The 18,259-nt window shown below is 35.9% G+C and overlaps 1 protein-coding gene and 1 long non-coding RNA gene across 3 annotated transcripts in view; one reads left to right on the forward strand and one right to left on the reverse strand.

Moving 5' to 3' along the window:
• The window catches only part of WDPCP (WD repeat containing planar cell polarity effector), a 173,843-nt gene that overhangs the window by 53,913 nt on the left and 101,671 nt on the right, over positions 1–18,259 (forward strand). For both annotated transcript variants that reach the window (XM_026668428.2, XM_026668429.2), the window contains exon 8: positions 4,780–4,913. In XM_026668428.2, coding sequence (XP_026524213.2) covers positions 4,780–4,913 — 134 coding nt within the window. The remainder of the gene's footprint in view (positions 1–4,779; positions 4,914–18,259) is intronic.
• The window catches only part of LOC148133057 (uncharacterized), an 80,080-nt gene that overhangs the window by 41,331 nt on the left and 20,490 nt on the right, over positions 1–18,259 (reverse strand). Inside the window, exons 2-3 of the long non-coding RNA XR_015746417.1 lie at positions 13,235–13,351; positions 12,699–12,796 (exon numbers count right to left, since the gene is read on the reverse strand). This is a non-coding gene — a long non-coding RNA (uncharacterized LOC148133057). The remainder of the gene's footprint in view (positions 1–12,698; positions 12,797–13,234; positions 13,352–18,259) is intronic.

Raw genomic sequence — 18,259 nt, forward strand, 5'->3', positions numbered from 1 at the left:
ATCACATAACAGGTGGTTTAAGATTAAAAATGTGGTTTCTCCCCCTCCCCAACTGATCTTTTTCCCATGGCAGTTAAAAGAAAGGTCACCATGTTATTGTTTGTGAGAGAAATGCAGGTGTGGAGGGCATTTTTAATAGACAAATGGCTGCAAAGAAAAGGATTCCTTGACCATCTTTTCTGTCCTACCATATATCCTTTATTCCACCTGAAGTCATTTGCAATCTGTTTGTATGAAAAAAGGAACCTGCTGGAGAGGGAGGTCACATAATTACATAAAATGAAAATTCTCCTTAGTTAAAGAAACAATAGACTTACAGGAAGAAGCAAACTATTATTTCAGTTTTACAGATTTGAAAGGATTTAAATATATTTATTCAGTAAGTTGCAGCATCTAGCTGACTTTGCCCAGTTTGGCCAAATTTAAACAGAGTTGGTTCTAGTTACAATTTTTATGGGAGACCAACAGAAAATACAAATATATTGCAAATTTGAATCCCAAGAAAAGGCAAAGGCAGTCCACTGCCTTATGATGTAAAGAAAACTGATATGAATAGGTAGTGTTGTAACTAGAGTAAATAGACTTTGGAACTTGTACACAAAACCAGGTAAAAATACTTCAATAGGGATTTTATTCAGAATTTAAATAAAAATGAGAAAGTATGGTAATGTAATAAATTTAGAATTCACAGAAATAATATTTTAAAATGATATTTTGAACTGATAATTGTCTATACTTCACATTATTGTAAGACTAGGTAGCTTTTATTAACAAAGGTCTGCATTTAAATGAATAATTTTAATTATTACTGAGGTCTAAACATTCAGCTTGAATAGCACGATGCTAAAAAAATGATACTGAAGATTTATTGTTTTACTTTAAATCAACATAGCTATAACATATAAAAACATAATTCAAAATAACCTCAAGACAGTAAGAAACCTATAAAGGCAACTGTGATAATCATCAAAATCAATATACAATAAACTCCAAACTACTACCATAGAGGCTTTGACTAAGATATTGCTCTTAAAACTATTTCATCTTTGAAATAAAAACATTCGTTGTAATGCTTCCAGTATACCAAGATTTACTTAGCTAATTGCAATGAAAGAGCCTAAATGGAAAATAAATACAATAATAAAATGAAATAAGGAATTAGGATATTAGAGTATCAGGAGTTACAGTAGTGACAAATGCTAAATGTTGGCATCCCTCTACATATTGTATGAAGTTGTGCTTCATACAGCAGAAAGCTCAGCATCTTATAATTTGACTGCTTACAGAAATGAAATTATCAACATAAAAACTAGGAAGTTAATTATTGTATTGGAAAATTTTGGAGCACAAGATATAATTTCATAGGTTTTGTTGCTCCCAAGCAGTATTAGATGATGTTTTCAGTATTTTAAAAACTAAATCTCAATTGGAGTGCCATGATTTCCTGGTTATGGTCAGCATGCTATTTATTAAAGAAAACTATTTTTGTTTTTTAAATAATTTATACTTTTTCATCATGACAATATGGCAATATGTTGCTAGCACCTGCCAAAACCACACTGGGAATATGGGAAAGAACAGTATCATCATCAATAAAAAAAAGATGGATATCACTTAATATAGGAGATTGAACTTTACTTTTAGAAAATGCCAAAACTGTGAAATTGGCATAAAAAATTAAATAGGAAAATAAGGATACTATTTGATTCCCTTTAGAATATTTGATTCTGTTTAAAGTTAGAGTTGCTGCAGAGAGACCTCCTATGGCAGCACATTGAATTTGCATATAGATATTCCCATGTGGGCCCCCGATGTGCTGGAGTAGACAGCAACCTCTGGATGTGGCTGCTAGTTTTTGCCACAGCCTCTCTCTGGAGACCAAGTAACAAGCTGCCTTCAGGTCAATGAATATGGCCAGTGGTGGGTTTCAAATAATTCCACCACTGGTTCAGTAAAAATGTGAGTGTACGTGAGTGCACAGCTTCTGCCAATGGCAAGGCTAGACTAAGCAGCTTTTCGGGGCCTGCTCCCCTCCATCTCTGCTCTCTGGAGCAGCGGCTGCTTTTCTCCGCAGTGCTGGGAGAACGTCTTGTGCAATTTAGCAGCTGTGAGCTGCCACTTTCCCTTAAGTCCCACCTGGAAAGTGCTATGGCAGTGATCCCCAACCTTTTTTACGCCGCGGCCCGGTACCGGCATCAGCTAGGCGCCGCGGCCCGGTACCGGCATCAGCTGGGCGCCGCCATCTTTTTGATGAAAAAGTGCTTCCGGTGACCTCACGGAGCACTTTTCATCAAAGATAAGCGCATGCTCGTGAGCTTTTCCGGGTAGAAATGGCTTTCTACCGGAAAAGCTCACCGAAGCGCTGGCGCCGCCATCTTTTTTGATGAAAACGTGCTTCCGGTGAGCTTTCTCCCAGAAAAGCTCACTGGAGCGCTGCGCCGCCATCTTTTTTGATGAAACGTGCTTCCGTGAGCTTTCTACCGGAAAAGCTCACCGGAAGCACTTTTTCATCAAAAAAAGATGGCGGCGCCCAGCAAGCCAGCGGCCCGGTAGGACTTGTGGTTGGTGACCCCTGCGCTATGGCACAGAGAAGCAGCAGCCATGTTGAATGGTGTTTCTCTCAGCCACGGCGCTTTCAGAATGGGGCTTAGAGGAAAGTGGCAGCTCACAGCTGCTAAATTGCGCAAGATGCTCTCCCAGCAAGAGCAGCAGCAGAGAGAAGCAGCTGCTGACCCAGAGAGCACATGGAATGTCTCCACAAGCGACCGAGGCTCGGCAAGGGTCAGAAGAAGCGGGTGCAAGATCTTCGCTGCAGTGCTTTCCGGATGGGACTTCTTATAGGTAAGAAGAACTGTCCAGTCTATTCCCAAACCGCTTCAGTCCTCCTGCGCCCACGCTGTCCCCCCCCAGCACGGCAGGCTGCAGACCAAATAAATTGCTTCAGCCTAGGGGCCATAGTTTGAGGCCAGAGGGTGGTGGCAGCATGCAGGCAGAGGCCCAGGGCAAGGCCGGAGCAAGGGAATGGTGTGTTTCCTGACCCAGCAAAGAGCAGGTGGCATGCTTACCTTTCATGAGCAGAGGGGGTGAGGCGTAGAGGTGAGGCACGAAGATTAGCTGGGCTGTGTGGCGAAGGCAAAATATATAGGGCAGAGCTGGGTGTGGTAAGGAGGTGGTATGTTTTGCTGGTTCTCTGAACTGCGTAGAATCATTACTATTGGTTCAGTAGAACTGGTCTGAACTGGCTGAATGTCACCTCTGAACATGGCACAGAGAATTCCTTGCAGGAGGTTAAAGTATTTCTCTGCCAGATTATGTAAAATGATGCATTGATCTAATGTTGATTACCCAGCCCTAAGGCCAACTTGTCTTTCAGCTAGCACCTCCCCTTGTATCATTCATTTAGTTTCTCATTAAGGCCATTTATAATGTCTCCAGAAGGTGCTGAAGACCTGGGGAACACAGAGCGGGATGGAGCCTATTAAATGGCTTGTGTGATGTTGTCGTTGGGCTGGGGTTACTATATTATTTTATTTATTATATTATTATTCTCTTTTATTAGTTTTATTATTTTATATATGAGGTTTTTATATTCCTGTAAGCCACCTTAAGTCGCCATGTGTGAATACGCAGCAATATAAATTTCCTTAAATAAATAAATAAATTATAAGCGGATATATTAAAATGCTGTGCTTCAATGATTAGATGGCCTAGAATTGGTATTTGAACATAGATCTTTTTAACATTTATATTTTATTGTGTTTTACTAATCTAGGTGAAATGTTTATATATTGCTAAACCATATATGATATGGCATATGCTAAATAAATAATTCACTTTTGAGGCATTCCAAAAGGTTATCTATCTGGAATCTATTATTAGTTTTTAATTCCTCCTCCTAATATAGTAGAAAACATAGTACCGCTAGCTAATTGTGTGAAAAGTTAGCTAAAAGTTACTAAAAGATTAACACAAATTAAGAAAGCAGAGCTTTTATTTTTTAATGTTAATTTGTTTGGGGAGGGTTATTTTGGGCTCGGGGGGTTATTTTGGGGAGGGTTATTTTATGAGATCTTTGAAGTAATTTCTTAATTATTTTCCCCTTTTATTATAGTAGATGTCTTTATTGTAATTTTGGAAGCCATAATGCAGGAGTAGCTGATACTCATTACAGTGTCATCACCATCCCTCCCCGCCCCCTCCCCCAGCCAAAAACATTGTATTGGTAGCTTTATAAACTTCAGGTGCCTGCAGAGCTAATTGGTTTCATTCATTTTCATGTATGCTTTTCATTTCACAATTTTAAAAAAATGCACCAAACAAACACCTTACCCCACCCATTTCTATTTCTTAAGGCATAACAACTCCAAGAAATCAGTTAAGCCACAGTAATAACTGCCCTCTCATTTGGTACTTTTTTAATATATTTATGCTTCACTCGAGCATACCAACAATATTTTCACTCATCCAGTGTTAACCACTGCAGAAGAGATTATTATCTGACAGAACTTTAAAAGAAAAGAACCAATAGAAGAGATACTGTAAAATACCCATATCTTTAAAATATATCATAATTTGTTCAATTTTATTACATCTGCTTCCTAGGCTTTACTTACCATTTTCAAAAAGACACAGTAGGAGAAACACTTATATCAGTACATCACAGAAGTCATGCATAGTGCTGAAAATGTATTTTTATCTTCCAATATTCCAGTGGAGATTTCAGCAATTTATTTTGTTATCAGAGATAAGTATTAAAATGTTGTTGTTGTTTTCTTCCAGCTGTGCTTACTGATACTTTTATGATCTTTTCATTTTGGGAACAAAGCAAACTCTGTTTCATTCAACTCTCAAAAAAAGCAAATTCTCCAGATGTAAACAAAAGACTTGAAAAGCTCTCAAACTTCGATTTTAAGGTACAGCCTTTAATGATTTTGCAAGTATGATAATTGTATCATAATTGGAGAAGTGGATGCTAAGAAAAAGATAGGGATTTAGTATAAAGTATAAACAAATCTTTTCAGTGATGCTTAAATTGAATTTCATATGGACTGTTATAACTGTCAAGAAAGATAGGCAGGCAGGCAGGCAGGCAGGCAGACATTTCAGTCTACTTTATACTATAAGGTTTTAGAAATAGTTACCAAAGGTAAACTGTAGACAAACTTAGGCCGGATTGTGCTTAATATATGAGAAAGAGGCCACTGTATCAGTGATAAATAATCTCCTCTTGTATTCAGATTCTATTGTATATCTGGATCCTGATGAAGGAAGAAAATCATGAAGCATTAATCAGTCTGCAATAAGGAGCTTAAAAATGATAATATTGTGCAACAAAATGCAGCAAATAGAATGTTTACAAACTTTGCATAGAATATTAAAAGCCAAATTTAGTTGGCAGTACCAGACTAGGTCTTGAAGGTAGTATTGTGCTTGTAAAGCAATGCAAGATACAAGATGGACATAAACAGGGTTTCTCTAAAGTAGTTTGGACTACCGCTTTCAAAATCCTTTGCCATTGGCAATACTGGTTTATAGTGAAAGGAACTGGATTCAATTTATAATATTGAGATTTGAGACAGAGGCTTTTGAATTAATTAACTTGTTCCATCCTGATATATTCTCAATATATATGAGATAGAAGAAATTCTTCAAATGAAACAAGAAAAGTTTTCATTTTATTTGTTTTCAAAATGAAAAATGGAAATTATTAAAAGACTAGTCTCCACTACATTGTAAGTATGAATATATGCTGCCTTTCATCCCCTATCACTGCTAAAATGTTATTAGATAACAAACATGACAAAATGTTTTGCTAACTACTATTATTTTTGTCCTATTGCTTTTTTGTTATTTCTCCATTAGATAGATTTTGTATCTACCAGGCTCGTTTTAGTGAATTACACTAAATATCTTGCCAGATTATATTATAGAATTTGTTGGGAATGTTCTCTGCTAGAATGGACACCTAATATATTTTCCAGGCTGCTTCAGTTGAAGGCCTCTTTTCAATACTGAGTTGTGTTTGCAAGATTGATCCAATCTCTAAAACATGGATTTGAGACAGTTCACTGTTCACAAGGAACTGATATGTTGTTTACTTCAAGGTGATGTACACTTTTGTGTGTTTGTTAAGTTTGGACTTTCGGTAACCATCATCAAATTCTATATATACTTAGCATCATTGCAAAGCAGCTTTGGAATAACTTACTGTAGTAATTTATTTTCCAAATCTATCTTGCATGTGTTTAATTATCCTCTCTTTTGGACCAAAAACATAGTTTACATGAACAGAAAACAGAAAAAAAAAACATGAATATTCAAGAAAAAGATTAAATGAGAACCACTACCATAATTGAAATATTTAAAGTTTAATTTTAATAATATTTCTAATAGTTTAATCAGCCTAATATTTATAACTGAAAAAGAATTTCTATTTATATTAATGCTGTAGCTCTATACAATTGCTGTTTTATGGTGGATTGCATTAACTGTAGGAGTATAATGATGTTTTTTTAATTGTTGATTGTAATGATTGTGTATGCATATATATAATTTTACATACATTTTGTCTTAAAAACATTGGAAACAGTTCATAAATGCAGCACATGAAGACATTGTTTTTAAATAACTAAAATTGTAGGTGTGATCAGCCTTTGTGATAGGTATTCTGAAATATAAACATTAATTTTCAAACATTTAGATACAATTTATTTATTTAACAAAGTAGTGCATAACAAAAAAAAAACCTATACAGTAACATTATCCAAGGCAATCAGCACCAATTAAATCAGCAATAAAACAAACCCTCAAAACACAAACAGCAAGAAGGAAATCACTAAACTATATGCACTTTTTCAAAAAAGAAGGATTTGCCTTCAGGGGAAAAGAAAAGGAATTTAGGCTTAGACCTTGGGGGGGGGGGGGGCCTCCTCGGGTTGGGGGGGTGGGGGGGATGTGCAGGGCAGGTTGGTGGGACCTTACACAACTTACCTCCTCCTCCTGGGAGGAATGCAAATGACATGGGTGTGATGCTAGATTATTAGTCCCATGAAGTTGTTCCCGTGTATAGGCATATATATGAACCTCCCCCCTCCAACTGGTGCCCATTGTGTATGCTTATGCAGTAATGTTGGGGTAGAAACTATTCAGAAATCAGCTTGCATATTGATTTTTTTTTATAACACCTCATCATTCTACATTTTGCATTCTGATCAAAACTCTTTGTTTTCAACCTTGCCAAAAAAGCACAACTTGTCAGTCTAACTCCTGATCAATTCAACAACCTATACTCTAGCTAGATAATCAACTTGATTCTACTCTAACGTAAACAAGAAGTATTAGCACACCCACCCTCCAAAAATAATTCATTTGCAAACTATTTACTTTACTTCAAATATAAAAGGAAACAGTCTATTGTAACTGGATCATGAAGAACATTATCCAGTATAGTATACAACTAAAGAAAATAATATAGAGCTGAAAAAGTGCAAAAAAAGGACAAAAATGAAAAAAGAGACATAGCATCTCTCCTTGGAGCTGTTTGCTTACAAAATTGACAGTAAGAAGGCACCTAATAAATCTGAATAGTAGGAGACTTTAAGATAGAAAAAAAGGAAACATTTCCTTTTATAGTAGATATCTGAACTTTTAATAATGACAAAAACTAACCTAGACAATATCAAACCTGATGAATAATAACATTCAGGTATTGTAATGATTCGGTGAAGTCTGTGAGATTGCCATTAGAAAGATCTAGATTTATCATATGTCTTTATTACATTTTTTATCTTAAATTTCCTCTAAACAAGAAGAATGAATTATTCATCTCTGTTCATGTGAAAATTTAGTAAGATGTACAAAGATATGTTATCAGAAGAACAAACATATGATGCGAGTTAAAAAAAAGTAATCTTATACTTAGTTACCTGGGAATTAGCCAACAGTTATAATTACCGTATATACTCGAGTATAAGCCAACCCGAATATAAGCCGAGGCACCTAATTTTACCACAAAAAACTGGGAAAACTTATTGACTCGAGTATAAGCCTAGGGTGGGAAATGCAGCAGCTACTGGTAAATTTCAAAAATAAAAATAGATACCTCTATGAAAAATAGATAACTTCTATGAAATATAACTAAAAAGGCATGTTGCTTTCATTAGTGTCAAGATGGCATGAATTAACATGGCATACTCAATTGCAAGTTAACTTCATTCACTCTTGGCATTAAAAAATGCCACCGGGAGGGAATTATTATCTAATTAAAACTTTCACTAGGACAGTTGAGAATAAGTTTGATGTTCACAATTTCCTCTTTGAAAGAGACCAGTAAATAGGGAACAAGAAGATGAAGAAAAAGCCTAGAGCTCAGAAAACAACGCGAGCCGCTGCCACCACCTCCTCCCCCTCCTCTCGAGCGGACTGAAAGCAGCTGGGGCTGAGGAAACGAAGCCAAGCGGAGCCGAAGCCACCTCGGCTCGCATTGTTTTCTGAGCCCGTGAGCCTGCTTTCATTGCACGGCGGAGTTTCTTGTCTCGGGAAATGCCGGGCATCGTTGCTGCCCCCTGAGGAGAGGGCGATTCTGGGCTGCGCGATTGGGGGACTTCGTGGCTTTGGGTGGGTGGGTGGGAGCAAGGACAGACGGAGTCTGCGAAGTGGGGCTTGCCTGCCCTTGCAGGCTGCCTCTGCTTCCTTAGGGGCGGGGAAGGGGGCTCATCTGGACCAAGGGTGAGTCTCCCCCTCAGTTTCCCCTGAAGGATCTTCCGTCGCTTTTGTCTTCTCCCTACGTCTTCCCTCTGTTAAAATCCCCCCCCCCTACACACACACACACTTATTTTCGGGCGGATAGATTTCGTGTCTGAGCATTCTCACATGACGGTGGGTCTTCCCCCCCAAAAAAAACAGTTAAAAAAAGAAAAAACAATATATCCTCATGCAAGAACTTTTCTGCTTCCGATTACCCCCATGCTTACAAGTTGCAAAGGAAACACGGAAGCAGGGAAGCGGCTGCCCAGCTCCGGAGCTCCACACCATTTTTTTTCAGAGGGGAATCTCACTCGAGTATAAGCCGAGGGGATTTTTTTCAGCACAAAAAATGTGCTGAAAAACTCGGCTTATACTTGAGTATATACGGTAAGTAAGAAATAAGTAGAGCTGGTGCAGTATTTCAATTCCAAAGGGAAAGGGAAGGGAAAGACATTTTAAATTGTTCTTTATGTTGTTCTTGTCTGCAATTCCTAAAAGTGTACTGCAAAAATGGATAAAAGCAGAATTTCCAGTTCCAATCGATTTTTAACTATTAAAACAATAAACTAGGAAAAGAAGATAATCATAACAATTTTCTTAGGGCAACTTTGTCCACCTTTATTATGGTACAACACCCTTAGTATGGTACAAATATTGATTAATCGTCTCATCATTATAAATTACATTCAAGAACTGGTGGGACCATAAAATAGAGAAAGTAATAGGAAATGGAAAAGGCAAAGTGCTCTGGGACTTTAAGGCATATGTCAGATTTAACACTTGTCACTAAGAAAGACAAAGTAGTCTGGAAAGTGGACATGGCAGTACCTAAAGACAGCAGAATAGAAGAGAAAGAACTAGAGAAGAGAACAAAATACAAAGACCTGTAAATAAAAATAGAATGATACTGACAAAACAAAGCAAAGGTAGCTCTAATAGTAAAAGACACCGTGGGTGCAATCCCAAAGCAACTGAAGCACTGCTTGAACACCATTGGCATTGACAAATTTGCCATCAGTCTAATTGCAAAAGACAGCTTTATTTGGAACAGCTTACATTCTGTGACGATATCTAACATCATAAAACATCACCATCTACCTATTCCATATCCTTGGGAAAGACCTGATAGGTGGATAATCAAAACCAGTCTGAATATCTGGCTGACAAATCTATGTGAAAAAAACATTAACATAAATTACTATTTTTGCAATCAACCCCAATCTATTCTAAATGGTCTATCATTTACAAAATACCTTTGATACATAACTTCTAATCTTGTTAAATATGCAGGTTCATTCCCTGCAAGAAGTAAGATAACTTCTCTTGGGTGTCCAAATATATTTTAGTTTTTAAGTGAGGATCTAAGTATGTGGTCCTTTCCATTAAATATATTTTACAATCAAAGAGGATATGTCTTCAAGAGCTGGCACACTACATATACACAGTCTTTATTTGAATGGGATACCATGGAACCTCCTGTATCTTATACTGGAATCTAGTTGTTCAAAGCATGATCTATAGAAAGCTGTTCTAAGATGTTGGGATATATAAGTTATTAAATATTTTTCCATCTGGGAGGCTGATTGTGTTAAGACATCCACTTCAAGAATTTAGCATGTTTAATCTTGGGCATAAATAGCCAAGATTTGATTGGACTGGAAATTGGATAAAGAATACATATTGTGAGATGGGCAGTTCAAGTGCAAGGAGACATACTAAAAGTCTGCTCTTTGAAACACAATTGGGTTTCATAATCAATATCTTCTGCCAATGATCGTTACTTTAATTGCTTGGTGACGTTTTGTAGAAGATATATTTAATTTTGCCCTTACTGCTGGAGTTGGCATTGATTTGTCCACTCCCATGAAGCATTTCAGAAAAACGAATGGTATCTGTTCCAATAAGAGAGCATATTGTACCCCTACAATATATAATGATTGGAACTATTTTGCCACTTGTAAAAGAGTTGGTGGAAAGCTATGGTTGGTGACCTGCCTTATGCCTTTACTGCAACTGCCTTTAGCCCTTACAGAACTGCCCTTGAAATGTGGGATGATTTAAAATTAAGTATTTTAAGCATGCAGGTATTATTTACTGCTTTTTCATAAATTATATATATTGCTTTTAACTATTATACCACTGAAGTACATAATACTAAGAAAAATAATTAATAATACACAGCAACTATAAATCATGAGCTAAATCAAAGTCTTGTCTTCCCTCTATCCTTCAACTAACCTTGCTTGGCAACAAGATTTTCAATCTCACTCTTGCAGATTCAACAATCTAATCTGTAACAATATATTTGATGAAAATATATTGTTTTAAACTTGTTTTATGTCTCTGGAAATATCAAATATTCAGGGCATTATAGGGTAATTATTGTTCCAAGACCAGGCTGCCTATCCAGCTGCGTTTTCAAAATAAGGTTTGGTTAATTTCTGACTGGGTGTTTATTTTCTTACTTTAGAACAGGGTTGATATATATTTACATTTATTTATTATTTTTATCCTGCCTTTATTATTTGTATAAATAACTCAAGGTAGCAAATGTATCTAATATTCCTTCCTCCTTCCACTTTCCCCATAGCAACAACCCTGGAGTTGGGCTGAGAGAGAGTTATTGACCCAAAGCCAACCAGCTGGTTTTCATGCCTAAGGCAGGACTAGAATGCACAATTTTCTGTTTTGTCTCCTGGTACATTAACCACTACACCAAACTGGCTCTCTTATTTTTTTCCACTGGTTGCTTCATGTAATTCTTTTATTGAACATAGTTTTCATACGTTTCTTTCATTGTATTTGTATTCTGAGTTTCTTTGGGTAAACAAAATCTATTGTCAAAGCCGTTGTAGGAGAGCCATATCAGTCTATGGCAACCACTATGGAATGGTTAAACTGAGGAAGGATCTCCATGAATCTGATGAAGTGTTCACAGCTAATGAAAGCTTATATCTTTCCATAATATGTGTTAATTAGAAAAGGTGGTACAAAACTTCTTCCGATTTTTGCCATCTACAGAAGCTCTTTTCAAGTAAAAGGCTATCATTACACTGGCAGACTCCATTCTCAGACCTATGAGCATAGGTTCTATTGAGATTCTGAATACAACTATTAGTTGCTTCACATTTTAAGCCTGCTAAACCATGGATTAAGAGTAGCTTGGTTTGTTCTCATATACTTCTGATTGGCTAAAGATCTGGATTTTATCTGGATTTTCCTGCCTGTCATGATTATTGATATTAAAAGGAATGTATTTTAACATCTAATATTCTAATCACATTAACACAGAATACAAAATTCTCTAAAATTAGAATGATAGTAGTTCTGTATATTTAAAAGTTTATGAACTTAAATAGTGAAAAGTTGAGAGAACTGATATTTATCTTAATACGGAATGTTTCATAAACAAGCCATCAATAATTTACTACATGTGGGCAGAGCATGTTGTTTTCTATAAAGCCCCAAATAGTTGGCATAACAAAGATAACAAGACCTACTTGGATTTCGGGAAGCTATTTTTAATGTTAATCTGGGCTAAAACCAAAATCTAGATAACTGTAAGAATAAATTCATAGTTTCAGTTATTCTGAATTAATTTAACATAGAGCTTCTTTGAAACAATCTGTATTTCTTCAGTGGGTTGCCTCTTAGATAAACTAATTATTCAGCGCTCACTTTCCCACATCCCTGCATAATGAAAACTAGCAAACATGATGAAGGAAGCAAAATTGCTGGCATGACAAACTTCTTCCCTTTCCTTTTGCTCTTATTTATTTAATTTATCTGATTTATATAGTCGCCCATCTTACAAACAAGTGACACTGGGTGATGTACTACAAAATTAAAACAAATATCTAAAATCATTAACATTAACAAATATTAAAACATTAAAAACTATATAAACAGTTAAAATTAATAGGTGGAGAGATAATGTAATGAAGACACCTTACCTGTTCACCCATCTCCTGGAGTCTCCAGGCTTGCTGGCATAACCAATATCTCAGGGGCTGCCATAAAGAAGAGGGAATCAAGCTATTCTCCAAAGCACCTGAGGGCAGGACAGAAGCAATGGGTGGAAACTAATCAAGGAGAGAAGCAACTTAGAACTAAGGAGAAATTTCCTGACAGTCAGAACAATTAATCAATGGAACAACTGGCCTCCAGAAGTTGTGAATGCTTCAACACTGGAAGTTTTAAAAAATATGTTGGATAACCATTTGTCTGAAGTGGTGTAGGGTTTCCTGCCTAAGCAGGGGGTTGGGCTAGAAGACCTCCAAGGTCCCTTCCAACTCTGTTCTATTCTGTTCCATTCCATTCCATTCTATTCTATGAAGGTCTGAAGTGACCTTCTAAGTGTAGAAGCAATAAAGCCACCCTCACCTCGGATAGGAGAGAAAGATTCCACAGTGCCAGTGCCACAGCAAAAAAGGCCCGCCTTCTAGGTCCCACCAAATGTAGCTCCCTAGATAACAGACCCATTACTTACCCTTTCTGCTAGAACTGGTGAGATGGGTGGATGAAATCAGAGTGAGGCAACTGGTAGGATCGAAGCCATTCTTGTTCATACAATTTGCTTCAAAAGCAGGAACTTTTCATTCTTTGTCTAAGAGAAAAAGGCATTATTAAGTACCATTATCTATACAAAAGGAAGAAAGGAAATGTGTTGCAAAAAGTGGGGATAAGATTTGTAATCCTATACATTTTATATAATTTAATAAAATGGATGTTCTTAAAAAACCTTTCAAGATAGTGTTATTAAAAATAGCAGGAAGGTATATTCAGTGTAATAATACTGTACTAAAATTAAATTGTGCGCTATACTCAGCTATACAATATGTATTAGAGTGAGTATCTTGGTTGCTATTAGTTATAAAAAAATTTCTGGCTAAGGCTAATTTTGGAAAGTTGGTAACAAAAACCCACCTGAAATTAATATAAAATAGTTGAAGAGCTATGCAAAATTAATATATAGTTAAAAGTAGTTCTAGTGGGTAACAAACTTCACTATCTAATAGCTTGAGAACTCCATCCATGCTATCAATGTTCAGTGAAGCCATTATAGTTATTTTTTCAAAATTTCATAACCTGCCATATCTTATTCTAAACTCTCAACACCATAAAGCATTAAATTTTTTGGATAAATCTTCTGAAATCATTGCTGTTTTGCATGTTTTCCTTTTCATAGCTTTTTAAACCACTTTGCTGAATTGTCAGACGACAGAGGATAAAGAGTTAATGTTCACTGAGAGAAAACAGTGGTAATTACTTTGATTTCAGTTCCTTTTGATGTGTATTCAGGGGATGAAGAGGTCAATAATATTATGACCATGCAAATAGAAAGGAGTTCTTTTTGGCCATAAAAAAAAAACAGCAAAGGATTATTAAAGCATTAACCTTGATTTTTAATGGGCCTTGGTTGAGTGGTGAGATCACAATTTGGATGAGTCTGATTATTTACTAAATACAATACATAAATGCAACGGGTTCTTAACACCCATTGCACTCTGGCATTATCGCATTACTGCCATCCTTTGTTGCCTTGCAGACAGGAATATGAAAGCAATCTGTCATGTAGTGAGACTGGCTCCAGAAGCATTTCTCTGATAAGAAGACCCCCTGCCCTTTGCTTGTGTCTGGTCCAGTAGGCTTAGCCATGCGCTTAATCCCCAGAAAGTGGTTCGATTATTGCTGACCAGCAATAGCAAGATAGTTTTTTTCTACTCCCCCCCAGCTATCAACCTTCCATTAATTCCTTAAGCAGAAATGTGGTGCAATCTATATTTCCTTGGCATGTGTCACCCAGATGGTGTACTGTTCATGTTTTCAAATAATCATGCTCTGGAATAACATAGTTTGAATAATAAAAGAATAGAATAGAAGGAATAGAACTAAACAATTCTCAAAAGCTGCATAAACTTTATATATCATGCTGTCACTCATCCATATTACTTGGCAAAAAGTATATCCCTTCTTAGAACAGTTGGAGTTCTTAACCCTGGAGGAAAATGTATATATATATATATATACTATTCATACATTGTAAATGAGCTTTTAATGTTCAGTGTTATATTTGAAATGAGTAGCCTTTTTCCAATACTTTTGGTCAGTATAGTGGAACTTAATACATAAGTAGCTTTAAATCCTTACACATAGGTCGATGCTGTCAAGCAACCATGACTGTACATTTTAGTATTGATTGGAGTCACAGCAGTAAATTCCTCCTTAACTTGTATGCTTCCCTGTCCATATCTACAACCAGGAGTTTTACGAGTTCTCACAGACATAGAAATATAAAAGTGAAGAGAAATAACATGTTATCATGTATTTGTCAAATTTATAAAAAATAATCTCCAGATTATTTCAAAATTAGTTTTACATTAAATGCTAGCTTTGGGTGCAAAAATTGAAAGATTTTGTAATAACACTGATGCCAATCAAAAAAATTTTTTTTAAAGCTCACGTTGCAATCAAAATAACTGAAATGTGGGATTAGCACTCACAGTATGAGAAATACTTCATTTATGAGCAATGGTTTTAGAAAACACTTCAACAAAGCAAAATATATATCAATGTAAATTTGTGTGCATTTTTTAGTTAGAGTGATTTCAGTCCATTCTTCCAAATTCATAAAAGCAGCATATCCTGAAAACATTCTTCACTAATTCAATAGTGATGGAGATTTTATTAACCACCTTCATTCTGGTTTGGAGGAAAAACATCATCAGCTAAAGGAGCTTTGAAAGGGATACCAGAAGCCTTATTCCCACCTATCTGCATCCTAATTCTTCTCATTCAATTCAATTCAATTCAGTTCAATTCATTCATTCATTCATTCATTCATTCATTCATTCAATGTAAATAGTATATTAATAAATTTTATTTTCAGGCTAACAAAAAAAAGCAAGTGACATGGGAAATAAAAAACTGCAACCCTTTTTTCAAAAATAATTGTTTTCAAACATACTTTTTTGTAAGGTATATTTTAAAAAAAATCTTTAGAATTACACTGTTCAATTCTGCACTGTTACTCTCAAAGGCAGATAGAAAAAGAAACATTATTAAAGAATTTTTCATAGTCCAACCCTTCAACTATAGAGATGAGCAGCTTGCAAACCAATTCAAACCAATTCATTGGTTTTCAGTGATGCAATTATCTATGTTTCCCTATTAAAATCAGATTATCCCAGGAATTCAACTAGGCTTAATATATCTATTTTGCTTTTAAACATACAAAATAACAGAGTGATGTCATTGCATGCCTTCTGTGATTCAGTAAGATCAACATTATTTTTAAAATGTTATTTGTTATTTAAAATGTTATTTGTGGTCGCCGATGAGACCATAAGATGATTGTCCTCTATCTAACAGCCCTCTTTCTTCTTATCCAAGTAAAAGAAAAAAAATCTCTTTTTTAACTGTATATGAGTAAAAAAATAAAGCACAGGTAGTTTTTGACTTAAAACAGTTTGTTTAGTGACTGTTTGAAGTTACAACGGCACTGAAAAATAGTAACTTATGACCGTTTTTCATACTTATAACTGTTACAGGATCCCCATGGTCACATGATCAAAATTTAGATCTTTGGCAACTGACTCATGACGGTTGCAGTGTCCCAGGGTCATGTGATCACCTTTTGACCGCCTGACAAGCAAAGTCAATGGGGAAGCCAGATCCATTTAACAACCATTTACAAACTTAACAACTGCAGAGATACACTTAACACTGCGGCAAGAAAGGTAGTAAATTGGGGCAAAACTCATTTAACTGTCTCACTTAACAACAGAAATTTTGGGCTCAATTGTATTTGTAAGGACTGCCTGTAATCTACAATAGAAATAGCCTTCATTTCTTTGTTCTAAAAAGCATTATGTTATTACTACTTGGCACACTCAAAGGCAGTTGGTTCCCTCCCCATGAGGATTTCGTTCCTCCTACTGCGTTGCTCTAATCCCATTCTGAAAATGCTTTCACATTCAAGTCATGGTTCATATACGTAGAAGAGCAAGGAAAGGAAGGACCTTTTCAGAAAAGCAAAGAAATAATGGGATTTGTGGAAAGATCAGACCCCCCTAGAGGCAAAAGAAGTGTTTGTAATAAACAGATGAGCAGGAAGACATGGGGGGAAAGTGCAAGGGCAGAATAGTGGAAGAAGAAAATAAATTTTGAACTGGTGGGAGAAAATCAGCAGCTGGGTAAAATAATGATTTATTTTTTTTAATGGAGTACAGTTTTATTTATAACACTTGTGTCAACCAGAGTCCTTTGATGGTAAGTATTCCTCAAATCATATGGTGCCCTTTGTTTCTAGTAAAAAGGGAAATTATATTATCAACTAAGGCAGGGATATCAAACTCGTTTCATCATGTTGTCATGTGATGTATCATGACTTTTTCCCCCTTTGCTAAAATGGGGATAGGTGTGGCCAGCGCGTGACACATCCAGCCTGTGGGCCGCAAGTTTGATATCTTTGAACTAATGTAAGCTTTCTTTCCAGTCCTAAGACTTTCTCTCATAAAGCTATAGATGCAATTTACATAGACTTCTGCAAAGCCTTTGATTCAGTGGTACATGACAAACTACTGTTAAAATTAAACTCTTACAGCATTTCCGGATCCCTTCATAAGTGGATTACTGCATTTCTATCAAACAGGCAACAAATAGTAAAAATAGGGAGCGCTATATCAAACCCTGCTCCAGTTAACAGCGGTGTCTCCCAAGGCAGTGCTCTAGGACCCACACTCTTTATACCCTATATAAATGACTTTTGCGATCACCTTATAAGCAACTGAGTCCTCGTCGCAGATGATGTAAAACTATTCAACACCACCAACAATGCTACTGTCCTTCAAAGCGACCTTGATTATGTGTCTGAATGGTCAAACAATTGGCAACTCCAAATCTTGACCAACAAATGCTCTGTCCTACACATTGGTAAAAAAAATCAGTACACCAAATACAAACTAGGCGGATATGACCTCGGTGACAATCCTCACTCTGTCAAGGACCTTGGAGTACTCATATCAAATGACCTAAGTGCCAGCGCTCACTGTAACAGCATTGCCAAAAAGGCTTTAAGAGTTGTAAATCTAATCTTATGAAGCTTCTCCGGAATTTTTTTTTTTTTTTAAATAAAGTTTTATTTGAGTTTTCACACATACAAAATACAAGTAAAACATCTTTTTTGAAAATAGCATGGTCCCAGGTTGAACTTCTTTATACAGACACAAAACTCAATTTCATGCTCCTTTTTGTGTTCTATTCCATATTTTATACTATTCTACATTTTCTATATAGTTTTTCCCCTCTTTTAATTTTCTCAATTTTATTTTGATTATCTCATCTCAATTCAAATCATTATATTTATACTTTTGTCTGTTCTGTTTCAATTTCATATTATCTTTTCTCATTAAACAAATTTTCTCCTGTAGTTACTAATTGGAGTATGACACCTTTATATCTTTTAAGTACATCCATTCAACTCTTATTTAAACTTCAATATATACCTTAAGGT

This window comes from Notechis scutatus, chromosome 1, assembly GCF_049901735.1.
Source record: "Notechis scutatus isolate UNSWTSFEM ecotype Mainland chromosome 1, rNotScu1.2, whole genome shotgun sequence".
NCBI classification, from domain to species: Eukaryota; Metazoa; Chordata; class Lepidosauria; order Squamata; family Elapidae; genus Notechis; species Notechis scutatus.